This window comes from Rhamphochromis sp. 'chilingali' (genome assembly GCF_963969265.1).
Source record: "Rhamphochromis sp. 'chilingali' genome assembly, chromosome: 12".
Lineage (NCBI taxonomy): Eukaryota > Metazoa > Chordata > Actinopteri > Cichliformes > Cichlidae > Rhamphochromis > Rhamphochromis sp. 'chilingali'.
The window spans coordinates 27,730,735-27,746,381 of NC_137939.1; the positions used below are offsets into that span (position 1 = coordinate 27,730,735).

At 45.6% G+C, this 15,647-nt stretch overlaps 1 protein-coding gene across 3 annotated transcripts in view; it reads right to left on the reverse strand.

The window, feature by feature from the left end:
* flna (filamin A, alpha (actin binding protein 280)) overlaps positions 1 to 15,647 on the reverse strand; it is a 43,765-nt gene that overhangs the window by 14,009 nt on the left and 14,109 nt on the right. For all 3 annotated transcript variants that reach the window (XM_080898850.1, XM_080898851.1, XM_080898852.1), the window contains 17 exons: positions 9,811 to 10,062; positions 7,890 to 7,987; positions 6,348 to 6,495; positions 6,108 to 6,226; positions 5,954 to 6,031; positions 5,658 to 5,820; positions 5,377 to 5,577; positions 3,858 to 3,995; positions 3,109 to 3,235; positions 2,899 to 3,035; positions 2,616 to 2,812; positions 2,057 to 2,170; positions 1,832 to 1,975; positions 1,632 to 1,755; positions 1,288 to 1,448; positions 1,100 to 1,190; positions 34 to 203 (listed from right to left, as the gene is read on the reverse strand). In XM_080898850.1, the coding sequence (XP_080754976.1) occupies positions 34 to 203; positions 1,100 to 1,190; positions 1,288 to 1,448; positions 1,632 to 1,755; positions 1,832 to 1,975; positions 2,057 to 2,170; positions 2,616 to 2,812; positions 2,899 to 3,035; positions 3,109 to 3,235; positions 3,858 to 3,995; positions 5,377 to 5,577; positions 5,658 to 5,820; positions 5,954 to 6,031; positions 6,108 to 6,226; positions 6,348 to 6,495; positions 7,890 to 7,987; positions 9,811 to 10,062 (2,462 nt within the window). The remainder of the gene's footprint in view (positions 1 to 33; positions 204 to 1,099; positions 1,191 to 1,287; positions 1,449 to 1,631; positions 1,756 to 1,831; positions 1,976 to 2,056; positions 2,171 to 2,615; positions 2,813 to 2,898; positions 3,036 to 3,108; positions 3,236 to 3,857; positions 3,996 to 5,376; positions 5,578 to 5,657; positions 5,821 to 5,953; positions 6,032 to 6,107; positions 6,227 to 6,347; positions 6,496 to 7,889; positions 7,988 to 9,810; positions 10,063 to 15,647) is intronic.

Genomic DNA, 15,647 nt, shown 5'->3' on the forward strand with positions numbered 1-15,647 from the left:
GCACAACTGCATGTGGGAGCATTCTTCTCTCACCTGTTGCACGGGTGTGTATTTAACAGTGTGTGTGTTGTCGTGGTTGTTGATGATTTCAAAGTCTTTCACAGCCTCTCCTTTGGTCGGGCCGCTGAAGCTGCAGTCCAGGTTTGCCTTTCCTGCTCCTTTAGTGCTGACGGTGAAATGAGTGGGCTTGTTCAGCTCTACGCCTGAAAGACAGCATTCAACTGGGTTAGGGAGTCTAATTAGAATAAAAGTAATCACCCAGCATGTCATACAAGCTTTTGTATCAACACGTTTCAATAAGCAGGAAACTTTTACAACTTGGAGGAAATGCTCTGGGTGCTTCAGGGTCCACGGGTAACAGCTCACAGCAGACAAAAGACTAAGATTAAGATGTGTAAATGTAGATCTGCAGATATATAAAAGACTTAAAGTAACAGATTTAAAATGCTACCCAGCTTAGCACAGCGTTTCTTCTGCAGTGTAAAATAACACCAAACTACCTTGAGCTAAATTAAAATGATGCATTTAACTGAAGCAGTTGATGACTGATTTGAATTAGATTAGTTCAAATAAAGTCTATTTATATGCAGTGTACAGTGACGATTATAGGTGTGCAGTACCAGTCTGACTCTTAAGAGATTAATAAGTGTGATCCAGCTTCATACATTTATTCTGGGATGCCACAGCTTTACAGGAGTCTGTCACAAAACAATCATTTCAGCCCCCTGCCCCCCCAGATGACAACATCTTAAGCTAATGAGCAGGAACAGTGACTTGTACAAATAAATCCTATTATGTGACTCATCTTTGCCATCTTACCTCTGTCAGACTGTCACATGACAGCTCAGAGGGACCCGTTTCCATTAGCAAAGCAGCTCTAACCCTGTTTATTCTTGTTTTTAAATCCTTGTGATTTTAATCTGGATCTTGTCAGTTTTGTCAAACAAGTTCTTGCTACAGATGTTAAAGCATTGAGAGCTATGAAGAGTTGTTCCATGCAGTTTGACACTGACCGTCAAACCTTTGAGCGTTCAATCTACAGCCAATTGAATGTGGCCACGCCTGTTTTTGTTAGCACCCTCTGGCTTGGTGTTCTTACCACTGCGGCTGAGTCCCGGTCCCTCCGCCTTGACTTTGCTGGCATCATGAGAAGGATCCACTTTGACCCTGAAGGGCGTCATTGGAATAGCCTGAACGCAAACAGGAAGACAAACATTACAATAAACCCCGAGTCGTGGAAACAGTCTGCCTTCCAACCGATATAAATACTCAAGGATTCAGAGTCACCTGGTCAGCAAACAGCACCATGATGGTGTAGCTGCCTGCTCCAGGGGGAGTATATTTGACGGTGAAGGTATCGTTGTCGTTCCTGATGATGTCAAAGTCGATGTCAGCCTCTGCAGGTCCCACCACTCCTGGGGCACACTTGATGCCTATGCTAATGTCACCTGATGGCCGAGGGCAAAGGTTAGCACGTTAGCATGTTATAGGTAAAGCTCTACAGCCTCAAACAGCAGCTGGGTGAAATACATTTCCTATAATATCTGTTCATAAACATGTTGTTGTTTGGAATATTGCTTTGACCGGATCTTTTGTTTGCGCGCTTTACTCTCAGTTTTCTGGAGCTTTACCTTGACCAGCCTCTGAGCAGTCAACAGTGAAGTATGTTGGCTCGAAGGCCTTGAGGCCCGTCTTTGCCACTCCAGGCCCAGAAACCTTCACCTTGTTTGGATGACAGCCTGCTCCGATATTCATCTGTGGGCACAAACACCAAAACTCAGGAGACTCAGTGAGAAGAAAAGGCGAAGCCTGCATAGCAGAGCATACTCACCCTGAACGGACTCTCAGGGATGTTAACGTCTCCCCAGGACACCATCACAGTGTGCTTCACAGGCTTTCGTGGGGTGTAGGTGCAGCTGTACGTGCCGTTGCCATTATCCTTCACCTGGACGTCCACAGAATTGCCTTCACCATCCTGTGCAGAGGACAAGGGATAGTTCACTCAGATTTAATACACATTTACCATATTTTTGGTCATAAACAAACCCAGACATACCTGAGCTACAATTTTCAGAGGAGCTTTTCCTCCTTGCTTGGCATCGACCGTGAATTCGGTGGGTTTTCCAACAGCAAGTCCACTGCTCTGAAGGCCTGGGCCGTACGCCTTAACCTAGACAAAAAACAAACAAAAAAAACCCACATGTACTACAGCCAGAATAGCATTTACACACTACAGTGCTGTGAAGACATATCTGCCTCCTTCCTGATTTACCATCTTTTTCCATATTTATCACACTGACATGTTTCAGATCAGTTTTTAATATTAGACAAAGAATGTCTCCTATTAAAAACGCAGTTTTCCAAACACACTACAGGAAAAAGTAATTCATCTAAAACCTGAAACCTTGTGTGTCACCTCTGACACCAAGAACTGCATCAAGTGTTGGGTGCAGGAAGCCTCCCTTTGCCTTCACACAATCGTTTTTAACCCATCCACTCCCACCATGATCTCAGGCCTTGAGGCAACAGTCATGAAAACTAATCTTAACTGAAGAAAGATTGTTAGATGGACTCGTCCGTAATCTCCATGTGCATCTCTCTGGGTGGGCGCATACCTTGTCTGGGTAAAAGTCTTTCCCTGGTGGGTTGACGATCTCAGCCATAAAGGGAGAGTGCTGGATGTCCTCATTGTTGCAGAGCACATGGACGGCATACTCGCCAGGCTCTGTGGGCCAGTAGCGCACGTCACACGATCCATCACCCTTGTCATCACACTCGATCTTGGCCTGAGACGGACCTTCCACAGAGAAACCTGAAGAACAACAGTTTCAGAGAAGAAACTGAAGATGATCTGCACATGCTTTCAGGACCGACCCCATGCCCGCGTATGGCACTTACCCAGTGTACCGACATTGTCTCCAACAGCCTCCACCACAAAGTCAGCAGATTTACCAACAACGCCTCCTTCCAGTCCAGGACCCCAGGCCCTCACCTTCTGCTGGCTAGCCTCGGTGCCAATCTTGACCTCCACGGGACTAAACAGAGCATCGAATGGTCAGTCACAATGACAAGTTGGAGTCAGTGTTTTGTTTGCACGCCCATGTGTACCTGCGTGGAATGTGCTGTCCTCCCCAGGTGATGGTGATGGAATATGTTCCAGGTGTGGTGGGGTAATACTCAAATCCATACACACCGTCTCCAAGGTCTTTCCGTTTACACGGCTCCTCCAGACCCTCTGTGAACAAGATGCCTTTGCATTATTTCTTTAATCCAGTCTTACTTTATCATTTTAGGAAGGAGGAAGCATCCCCAGTCTGTTTGTAGTGAAACCACAAACAATAGATTCATTGGCTGCTCAGAACCACATTTAAGAAAACAAAACCATAGCTCAGAGTAGAAATCCTCTGAGGCGATCGTCATTTTAGGTTGCATTAAAAAAAAAAAAAAAAGTACATTTTTAAAATGCTTTATGCACAAAATTGTTCCCGTTGGACACAAGAAGCAGATTCTGCAGCCTGATCAGGCTGGTGTTTGTGCAGCTGGCTCACTGTGCTGTGATAACAGTGCATTTGTCAAAGACTGATGTGAACAGTGAAGACAGTCTGAATGTCAAAGAGCGCAGAGGAGGGCTGCAGACGTCAGGAGCTACTCTTTCAGTGACAACAGCTGGCTGCGCTCGTTTGTCTTCACTGTTCTGTTGGTTTGTTGTCAGTTAGCTAAAGATTATCTGGGGCTTTGTAAATCCAACAACCTCATTTACTGATGTGTTTGTTTGTTGGGTTTTCTCTCTTCAGATTGCAAACATTAATCCCACCTCAAGCACAAAAACCAATATGAACTTTTGGATTAGAACTCACTGGGGCCCTTGATGGTGACTTTCAGCTCCCCAGTGCCGGCTCCTTTTGTGTAAACCTTGAAGTCTGCAGTCTCCTTCACCCGGAGGCCCTTTGGCTGCAGACCACGACCCTTGGCTCTGCAGAGGCTGGGGTTACACGCTGTGGACAAACAGAGCGAGTGAGACGGGCACGGCTCCGAGTAACATTATGACCACATTTCAGTGGGGACAAGACCAATGAAGTGTGAGGTGAATGACATTAAACACAAACCATCCATCACACTCCAGATCTGTTGGAAAGCAAATGTTATTTTCTCCTTCCTACTACCCTGCATGCCCCCAGTTATCCACCCATCCTTTCCTGCAGAGGGAATTCTTAGACCACAGGGAAGGAAGTGAGCCATTATCCTCACACAGGAAGTGGGATATCCCTTCATATCACTTTATTAAAACTGTAAAAAGCAGTGCTGAGTCACAGCGAGACCAAGTGCAGAAAGCAAAGGAAGCCTTCCAGGAAGATAAAGTGTCTCAAGATATGGTCCATGTTATTGTATTCAGATGTGTTGCACTTGCAAAAGCTACTGGACACAGAGACACCACATTAATGGCAGAAGATTGTTCTGTGTTTTGTTTTAAACCAAAGTTACTTTGTTTTTAATGTCTTTCAGCCTAATCTAAGGGGACCTTCTGGTTAGCAGCAGAGCTGTTTAATGACTTTTGGTTTTTCCCGATTGTGAAACTGAGGAAATTCTTTACAAGCTCTTGTTGTTTCCCACAGGCTCACTTTAAAGGACGACCATGATCTAAACGTTATCAGTTAGTAGGGGATGAGCCTATACTTGGCAAGTGGCAACCCTTCACTACTTTGTTAATGTGCAGCTCTTTCCATTTAACACCAAAGCAAATGCATTTGTTCTGTGAGCCCATTATACAAGCTGAATTTGTTTTCTGTCTGACAGACTCTGGCTGCATGGACGTCTTACTGGATCTCAAAAAGACAGTGAGTTACTATTAGGTAGCAGCCACACCCACCGTTCTGCTAAAAGCTATTTAAATCATGTAAATATAATTCTTAGTAACCCAGGTCACTGTTAACTTAAGACCACAGATTGGCTGTAATGAGGAACTGGTTTCCTGATCAAACACACTACAGCTTAATTTTCTGGGAATGTGTTTCTTCATGAATGTGCTGAAAACACCAAATAAGGAGATTCACACCACTGTGGACGCTCGAGTCACGTGAAGTTTACAGGCAGCCGACACACACAGCAAGTTTACAGGGGGAAAACACACACACACACACACGACAGAGTAGGTACCAAAGAGATCCCAGGAAGGAAGAGGCTGTTCCAGAGAGAGGACAGATGCCAGCAGGCTTCTATCAAAGAGAAGAGGACATAACATCCAGCAGAGGAACACAGCAGAGGTTAGACACAGGAGAAGCAGAAACACATTTTAAAACGGCTGCTGTGGTAGAAGTGTTCAGTTAGCAGTGACATCCTCCCAGATTTACACTCAGTGAAGCTTTAACATATGCTCACCCTCTCCCACATCAACTGTGAAAGGACTCTTGCTGATCTGACCACCAGCAAAGGTCACGTAAATGGTGTGCTGGCCCTCCTGGGTGGGTTTGTAGGTGCAGCGATAGCTGCTGTTACCCTTGTCCTCAATGGTGCACGTCACCGTGTTCTTATTCCCTGCAGGGTCCATGATCACCACTTCCACCTCTCCAACACCAGCACCTTAGAAAAACAGGAGGAAACGCACAGTTAAACACTCCATGTGGCCTGATGTTACAGCTAGCTGCACAAACCTACATTACCTGCTGTGTACACATCAAAGTAAGTGGACTTGTTAGCAATATTTCCTGAGGGCTCGAGGCCCGGTCCCTGTGCTGTGGCCTTGCTGGAGTCTCCCTGAGCCATGCCGACCTCCACCTCGAAGGGGCTCTTAGAGATGTGTTGCCCTGCAAACAGCACAGTCACCTACAAAGGAAGGAGAGCAGGAAAATGGCATGTTAGCTGTAATCACTGCTTTGTGGAGCAAAACCCATTTTCTACCTGAAAGATTACTTTAGGGATTATTTCTCACATCTTTAACATTGAATTCTTCACTCACCTTGTGCATGCCTGTCACTTTGGGGACATAGACAACAGAGTAGGTACGGTTCTTGTCATTGTTGGCCGTCACTTTAGCCTGAACACAGACACAATTGTTTTTAAATGAACAAAACTGAAAGTAGAAGTTAAACACACAAGGATGGATCACAGACCTCCTCTCTGTGGCCTGCAGGGTCCTCCACGTAAACCAGCACCTCTCCCATTCCTGCGCTGATGGTTTCCACGGTGAACGTAGCCTTTTTCATCACTACATTACCAACGGGCTCGACGCCTTCACACAACAGACAACATGTTAAAAATGTCTCACTGCAGTATGAGGCTCACAGTTTCTCTGTGGATACAAGCAAAGGTGCATCAGCTGCATGTGGTGATGCGCGTGCATGCCGGCATACCTGGGCCATAGGCACGCGCCTTCTTGGGGTTGAGTTTGGGTCGCAGAGGTGCTCCAGGCTTGAGCTTGGCTTTGGGGAACTGTGACAGGTAGGTCATGACTGAGTGCTCGTCCACATTGGGGTCCACGATCTCTTCAGGGGTTATCACCTAGGAGACGAGGAGGAACATTTTTCTAAATGTAACGGCGGGCAGCCCTTCCCACGACTTGTTTGCATGTTTGTAGTAGGAGAACCAAGGTGACAGCTGTGCAGACGGAGGCAGGGCTTGATCAGTTACCGTGGAGATTACCCACAGGCAAACCCAGTGATGTTTTGATTGTGTGATTAAAACCACACACACACACGTGCTGTACGCATTTAGAAAGTACCTGAGACAGTCGCACGCAAACCAGGAGCCAGACAAACCACAGAGTCTGGAGGGGAAGGACGCCGACAGTTTCTTAGCAGAAGCACGGCTGAAGGCGGAAACGCCAGCGACCACAGAGCCAACTGTCAGCACGCTACAGCGTGCCAATCATGCCAACAGTACTGACACACACAGCAACGCCACACAGGCGGCACAGGAAACTGAGTTCACTTTCAAAGCTCCCTGGTAAATGCTGAAAAGGGGCTCAAATGTCAGGTTTCCCCACATGACTGCACCAGAACAGATTTACCGTTTCTAGTTTGCCAAAGACCCTCTGTAGCCTTACATAAGACTGAGGGGGTCTTTGGGGGGGGAACCAAGAATCGGACAGGTATGAAAATGGCCGCTCACTGACCAATTTATATAAAAAAATAAAAAAAATTAAAAAGGAAGCCATCACCTGGGACCGTCACTCAGATAAGAGAATACTTGCACCACTGTGTAAGGATTCAAAAACGAGCTGCTGTACAAAGATAGATGTTGTGATGGTGACCAAAAGGAAAAAGCTTCACTGCAGATAACAATCACCCTCAGGAAATGCACCACTTCCTTGTGTTTGGTGTCGGAGGGAGTGAAGTCATTAGCAGGTGTGGATAAGAGTTCAGTCATAGTTTCCAGAGCGTAGCATGATCACCTACACCAGCCTAATGGCAGACTGACTGCAAACGATGAACAGTCTGAAAGAACACGAGTTTACTGGTGAACAACCTCTACACTCTTATTTTAAAAGTTCACCTGCTGTTAACCAGAGGCCCAAAGACCCATCAGTCAGCAGCTTCTGTAAAGCCTCTCAGCCTGTGGATGAGAGTCTCCAACAAGTTTCAATGACCAGTCCTCAGTGAAAGGCTCCATCATTTTACCTCCATTTAGATTAACTGCAGATGATGCAGTCATCCTCAAAGCCACCTTAACTCAAAGCAGGTTTTTGCTTTATATGCAAAATCTGTTCAAAAGTGAACGGTTGCTTATTTGTAAAACACTTGTGACTGGTCACAGTGACCAGCAGGAAGCAGTGCATTTCCCTCCAAAAGGCAGATAACTCTGGTTAAACGTTAGCTATGGGGAAAACCTGATTGTGCTTGAACTGTGTTCCAATATCCAGCTTTTTTAATGTTACTCCTTCATTATCAGGTCACCTGTGGAATGCCGAGCCAGTCATCAGCTTGCTGCATGGCTTCACGTGCGTTGTCCACTGGTTTTGTCTGATCCCACTGGTCCCAGTCAGGACACAGACCTGCAGGAATAAGAGGTCAGATGGATTCACTATATGAAGCAGAAGGGTTCATTTATAGTACTGGCTGTACTGATTATGACGAGTATAAGATCTCAATGAGAAAAAAAAAAGTGTTTAATGATATTGAACTTGCTAGAAATGCTAATGCAGAGTGGACATTTTTCCTGATGACATGTATAAGCTCAGCTAGCTCTGCATTTCACCACCGAGAGTGGATCTGTCGTGTCTTTGCTAATTTTCTGTCATTGCTCCATATTTTTTTTATTAACACTTGCATAATTTAAAATCATGTGTCCTGGCTTCAGAGGGCTCCAACACTCAGATGTCTTGACAATGAGAGCAGAAATACCCAATATGGTCATCTGAAGCATACAGCTCTGCCCCACCCAGCCACTGTTTAAGGTTGCACTGAGGAGCTGTGCCAGGGCTGTATAAGATAAATAAGAAGTTTGAGTAAAAGCAGAGTAGATCCCCTTTACACAGTGAAACAGCATTTCTGATTAATTAGACATGGAGTGCTTCCTGTTATAGCCAGTCTGTCTAATTAAGGACAACATGTTGACTCCAAACTTGTAGCCTTGATGATATCCAGAAGATAAAGGCAGAATGTCTAATCTCTGCAGCAGTACGTAGGTGTGGGCAACTCTGGCTCCCAGACATGTCTGCCCTTGAATGATGAGCCTGTCCTGGAAATGCGGCCATGTCAGCAGTTATTTACTTGCTGGTAAGTCTGATGGCTGTCATTTCAGGACGCTGCAGTAAATCTGTTTGCTTCTGTGGAGGCCTCGTCTCCAGCTTGAGGTTGCTGGTGAGCCATAGCAACGCCAAACACTCCAAGCATGTAAACAGAAACCTCCTTTGTCCCCCGACAGAGCTCTGTACCCCCCTCTAGCTGCTCATCATCACTCTTCCCATCTGTTTTATTGACACGTGAGAATATCATGCTTTCCCCTCACCCAACCTCCAGCTGTCAGTCACTGCTGTGTGTTTAATGTTAGACGTATGAGGCGAGGTTGGCGTGCAGTTTGAGGAGTGGTAGTGTTGCGTCAGTGCACTGCTTAGTTCCACAATCTTTAAGTCCTCTCTAGCTGCTGGACTGAAATGTGTCACTACGTGCCACAGAGACCTGCACACAGGTCGAGGACCGTTTCACACGTCAGCTTTAAATGAATGCTGAACTGTGTTGGCCTGATTATTGATTTTAGCATCTCTACAGACACACACCTCAGCATTTCTGCTGCTTTGTGACGGAGATGTTTTCTGTTTCACTGCAGTGTCACTTACTGTGATTGGCTCTTGTTTATTATTGTTTGCGTAGTTATTTACTACCTTTGTGTCTCTCACTTGGTGAGCCGGATTACCAAATGAGAGCAACATGGTTTACACAATCCCTCGGGAAGTGAAAGACACAAGTCCCCTCTGGGGTCAGGTCAGGAAGGACTGGTGTCAAACTCAAACATGCAGACTTGCTACTGTGAGCCTGTGGGACAAGCTGAAAGTAGCTTCTCACCACACTGGTGTGATCGCTGAACACTCCAAATTTAATGATTCTTTATCGGTTAACATAAAATAAATAAGCGACTAATTTTTAAAATGGCCTGTATTTGTATAGTGCTTTAAAGCATGTGTCCAAGAACATGTTTAAAACTACTGAATCTTCACTGGAGCAGCAGAACATCGAGACAGGAGCCTCGTCTTTCTGAAATAGATGCATCTCGTTCTTGGTACTGGGCTCGTCTCAGGATCAGCCCCTAGCAGTAGGGTAAACACACCCACACACCCAAGACCCCAGAATACCTCAACACATCCACTGTTTAGCTCACCTGGAGCACAGCTGTCAACCAGGGCTCCCAGGGCCCGGCCGGTCTGCCAGTCTCTGTTGAAGTTGGTGATGGGGAGCTCAGGCAGCTTGTTCTGGATCCATCCCAGCAGCCTCTGCTTGGGGGTCTTCTGCTTGCCATCATCTGCCTCTTCCTCTTCATCCCACATGGGCATGGAGATGGAGTAGTGCAGGATCAAGGTCCAAATCAGACCCAGGATCAGCTTCAGGTTTCCATCAACAATGGCTTTAGAGTCTGGGGACCAGATATGAGTCACGTTAAACAGTCGCACAAAGTTCCTTTATTTTAGAAACCAGCTTAGACCACCATAAAGCAAAGCACGACTAGAAGGTCTCAGCCAAGGACATGAAGTAATCTGTACTTCAAATACTCAGATTCCTCCTGCTATCTAATGTTTGGCTGGATACATGCCCCTCCCCCTTTAAACATATTTCAGATGGTCTAATTTCCAGTGGTTGTCATAAGTCGAAGATGTGTCCATTCTTGGAGCACTGCATTTCAAAAGACATTAACTCAGAGCCCAAACCTTTTTTTAAAAGTAGGAGGATAACAGTGCAAATTAAAAGCCGGGTTTCTGACACTGGTGGACAGAGTGCACGTCCTCAAATGGCAGTACAGCAACACAGTTTATGGTTTGGGCCACCGCTGCAAAGCTTTAATATGAAAACCTTGGAGGATACGTCGAGTGTAAACGCATTTGTTTCAAGGACGGCAGATTTGACCACCATGTACCAGTCATGGACTTGTTAACTACCTACCTCATTATTGCTTTACATCAAAGGAGATTCAGTACATTAAACTCCAGGATGTACACAGAGTCCCGCTGACTCTGTAAAAACAGTCATTTTCTAATGGACTCTAGGCTGCTCCACTATTTACCCAGCGGTTGGGGATGGACTCATCTGATTGTGTGCCGGATGCCCTTCCTGATGCAACCCTCCCAATTAGCTGGGCTTGAAAGCAGCACTGGGAGTACACCAGCTTGGAATCCCCACAGACTGGATTTATGAAGACGCCAACCAATTCCTTTCATGGTGTTTTATTAACTCAGTGTGGATGACTCATGAGCACAGTGAGTTTAAGTGTAATAAATGTGTATATAAATAAAATTGACCTTTTATTTGAACTAATTTTAATTTCACACGTCTTTGATGCATTTTTGCAGTGTAATAAAACTTGACCATTTTTGAAACTCCATTTGTGTTAATGAAACAGTGACGCTGAAGCGTGACAAAGACATGAAATTCATCTGAATTAGAGCCTGAACTGTCTGAATTCAGACGATAGCGTGAGAACTTCCAGAACAGAGAGTGCCATGATGAATGCAGAGCTGAATCACATTAAAACTGAGACACTGACACCACCACAACCACATACTGCTGCAAGCTGAGTAAAAGGTGATGCAACCATAAGCTAGCCTGGGCATGAGCACACATACCGGCCCACATAAATGCTACTGCATGCACATAGCTTGCACAAGAAGCAAGACCAATGAGTCCTAAGATCAGGCCTTGAGGAACGGGTGTGGCGCAGTGTTTGTGCGTTTCCAAGCTGATGTTGATCAGATTATTAGTTAGAGAGGAAATAATGGGGCCAAGTTCAGATTCTTGGAAGAACCTGAGATCCAGTTCTGAAATACGAACAAAGCCCCACTTTTACGTGCAGTGTTTTTGTTTTGCAGGGTTTGGGAGAGCTTTAGTCTTCATTGCAATCTTAACTCCCCACCCCTGAATTTACAGCTACACTGGAATAACTGTTGGTGACAGCAAACCAGCCTCAACCACAGTGACACCACCCGAGCCCTTTGCTGGAGCTACTGCAGCATTAATGGTCTTCTCTGGGAGTCAGCGAGAGCGTGAGGATGCATGATGCAGATAAAGATGAGGAACAGAACAGCAACAGGAAATCTTTTCCCCATAACAACCTTCAACAAGTCGAGCTGTTTGTGCACATGCAGAACTGGGACAATCTGTCTTAGCTGGCTGCTCGTCTGAATCCATGCGCCAACAGAAAAGCATGCTCTCGAGCAGCCAACGCTGCTCTACATGACATGTCAGCTGCCTTCTGTTTGGCGTGGGTGGGTGAGAGACACTCCATAGGGGTGATCAAACAGAACTGGATCAGATGCTTGGATGGCCAGCTACTGTGGGAACTTTGAGAAAGAAGCAAAGAGGCAGCGGTGGAGGGGCGCAGAGATATGTTGCCTAGGGACAGATAAACCCAGGACTTATAAACTGTTATTAGTACTGATAGCAGAGTCTGAATAAGACCACAGGTTGGTACATGTAGCAAGAATGCAGAGCAGCTAAGTAGAGGCGTGTCAGCCTGCCAGCCATCCCAGCAGAGACACAACACTACTAGTTTTAGTACTTGTACAATTAAGAGAACACAATCTGCTGCTTTTAGTTCAACACGACAGTCCCCTATAAAGGAATATTGTTAGGACTTCATTCAGCTCCGAGTCTGTGTCTTTGATTCATGTCTTGCACACACAAAAGCCACTAAACATTCAAGGAATCTGCCAGCATTCCCAGCAGAGCACAGCTCACCAAGCCTGACAGAGCCCATATATGGACACATGCTGCCACAGACTCCCCCTCTGCTGACTCATACACCCCCTGCAACAAGCTTGTGTGTACCACGGAGGCTACCGTATGGAGTGTCTGTGGTCCCTTTACTCCTAAAACTCCCATGATTCATTGGTATGGCTCATCATTACTGCAGCAGCCCCTCCACAGCCCTCCTGTGGCATTACATGACATCATCACAACCCGTGACCTGTACCCTGACCTGGTCTCAGCAACGAGACCACGGGGAGCGAGAGCGCTCTGCACGGTTCAGACTGTACAGCAACATCTGGAGCCGATTAGTCCTGAGAGCTTGTAAACTGAAGAACAAGCAGCAGTCCCGAGGCCTCTCCCGTCCATGTTATCCTTACACAATAATGATGAAGTGTAACCGTAGCATGACTGTCACCATCTCTGTACGTTCATAATATCATCTCCAGCTCACATGTGGAAAGGAATTTTAATGAAATTCTTAACATGTCACATGACCGTACGTGTATGTGTAACATACATATGAGGAAAAAAAAAAAAAACATTAGTGAAGTCCCACTGAGAAACAATGGGACCATCATTTCCAAAATGAGCGTTATGTTGATTCACAAAGACTTGAAACTCATCAGTTTGATGTCAGAGTTCGTGGTTAATCTGGAGTCGTGCAGCAGAGGAAACAGAGCAGCTGCTGAGAATGTAACTGCAGTCACAGGGAGACTGAAGAAAAGACATTCATAATAAAGCTTAAAAATAAAGTCATTTGCTTTGTTCATGCTGGCCCACATATACCAATACACTAAATGTAATCTATTGTTATACAGAGTTTAGGCTAAAAGCTCCAAATGCTGAAATCTGTGGCCTGCAGCTGTTCTTCCCCTCCCACTTCTTCCTCTGACTGCACCAAGCCACACTGGAGCTACTACACTTCCTCCTCTTCCTTTCTACTCCTTCCACTCATCCTCCCTCCCCTCAGCACTCCCTAAGCTGGGGGGAAGGAAAAAAAAAAAAAAAAAAAAAAAAAAGTTCCTCCTGGTTTTTTAGCCTTAAAAGGGCAGAAGCACACTGGATTTGGCAGGGCCCCCCCCACCACCCCCAATTCCCTGGGCTCTGGTTACAGACAGGGAGGGGAGGAGGCAGGACGGACAGGGAAAGGGAAGGAAAGAGGCAGAAGGGGCGGAGGTCTGAAAGAAAGAAAAAAGGTGCAGGGAGTGAAAGTGCTGCATGGGACATTTTTATAAGGCTGCACTGACAGCAGCACACACTGAGGATGGGATGTGTTCATCTGAGTGAAGCAAGCAGAGAAAATGGCCTTGGACAAAAGGATGATCAGGAGGTGAGGGAGGACATGGGTACCATGTCAAATGATGGAACACAATACAAGCGTTTCCTGGAAACCGCTGAGAAGTACTATTAAAGTACTGATTATTCCCTCGATGACATCGTAATAAGAACAGTAACATAAGACATTATCTATGAAAAACAATGTGTCTGCTGTTTATGTGCAGTTTAAATGTGTGCTGGAAAAAGTGCTTGTTGAGTTTGAACATGAGGCATGGGGAGTTGTGGCAGTTTTCCAAATATGATGTAATGGAATAGCCAGAATACCTCTGGACTGAATGGGAACACACTCTGCTAATTCCAGGATCCACATGACCAACCCCCTCTGCCTGTGCAGACAGGAAGTTGTGCTAATGATAATGAGCTGGCAGGAAGTGATCTATTTTGACCCAACTGAGTGGCTAAGAGCTTATCGCAGCCCGACCTGCATTCCTCTCTGCCCTCATCACCAAAGGCTCTCCTTTCCTTCATCGTCATGTTTCTGAAAGATTACATTTAAGATCATAACATCCGAACACAGCAGGCTAAACTGGTGAGTGAGCGTTCCCAGTGGAACTGTGCAGCACTCATGTTATGACCAAAACAGGAGTTTTCCGGGTTTTGGGAGTAGCTTAACTTCAAAAAGGAACCCACCGCTCGCTGAATTCTGCTTATTAACATGGTCCAAGTTTCAAATAGTTTTCCACCAAGCTGATAACTGATGCAGCCACAAGCATCAGTGTAGCTTCATATGTTGGCTAATGAGCAATAAGACTGAATGTGCCAGTTTGCTCCATCTAGCAGCTCAGGTGTCACTGCAGCCAGGAGAATCTGACTTTAACCAAGGAAACGTATCCATCTCCATCACATGGCTCTTTAAACACCTTCTCTTTGGTTAATGTCAGAGATCAACAACACTGGCTTAAATTGGCACCCATTTCCTCAGGTTATTTGTAGAGCCATGGTGCCACACTGTGTGGACATCCAAGTTGCAAAAGTAGAAACATGGCAGAGGGAAGTTAATGTTTGACAGTATGAAACTTAATTGTGCAAAATCACATATCTGTTGTATACAGCAATTACAAACATCTTTACGTGCTTTGATGTTTCCCAATCATCTAAGGAACACGTGCAAGCAGCACCTTACAGTTGTAACAAACTTCCTTAAATGCTTCATCGTCCTGGGATCACTTCTATAAAACTTTTCATTATCATGGGACAGCATAACAGGAGGGAGCAGCTGGCTATTACTACACAGGCGTCTGTCTCAACCTGCTTACCTCCACTACCAGCAGACACAAGGAAGCTGCAATTTATGAAGATGATTCCACACCAAGCCTGGAAGAGCTTGGCACAACATTCACTCATGCACCGTTTCTGCATTTTCTGCACAGGCTCAGTCAAGTTCATACAAAGCAGGGTTTCAAATCTGGGTTTGGCTGACGGGCTGGAACAGAGATGCTGCCGACATGATTATGATGGAGAATGAACCTCTGCACAAACAGAGGAATATTTGATGAGGACAACAAGTCTTAATCTGCTGAACAGCTAATGTTTGTTAAAGCTCCATTTCACTTAGACACAAATAGGATGAAACTTGTACAAACATGGGTGTGATGAGGGCAGGGGAACAATCACTTACACCGTCTTTGCACAAGGATGCAACAGGAATTTCCTCACAACTAAAGATTTATACAGAAGATGCTTGTAAGATGTTCTATAGTCACAGCAAACTAAACAACTGCATGAGATGTGCTGTTGGATCACTGCTAACACCACTGCCTGCTGCTGGCAGCCTCTGTGACTGAACCCATGTTAGGTCTTTGGATTCATCAGTAGTCATGAGTCTGCTGCTGCTGCTGCCAGATCATGTGGGGCTTTGTCAGAGAGATTACCTGTTAGGCTGGAGCCTGGTTACAGTGAAGTCTGGACTCTGTCACTGTG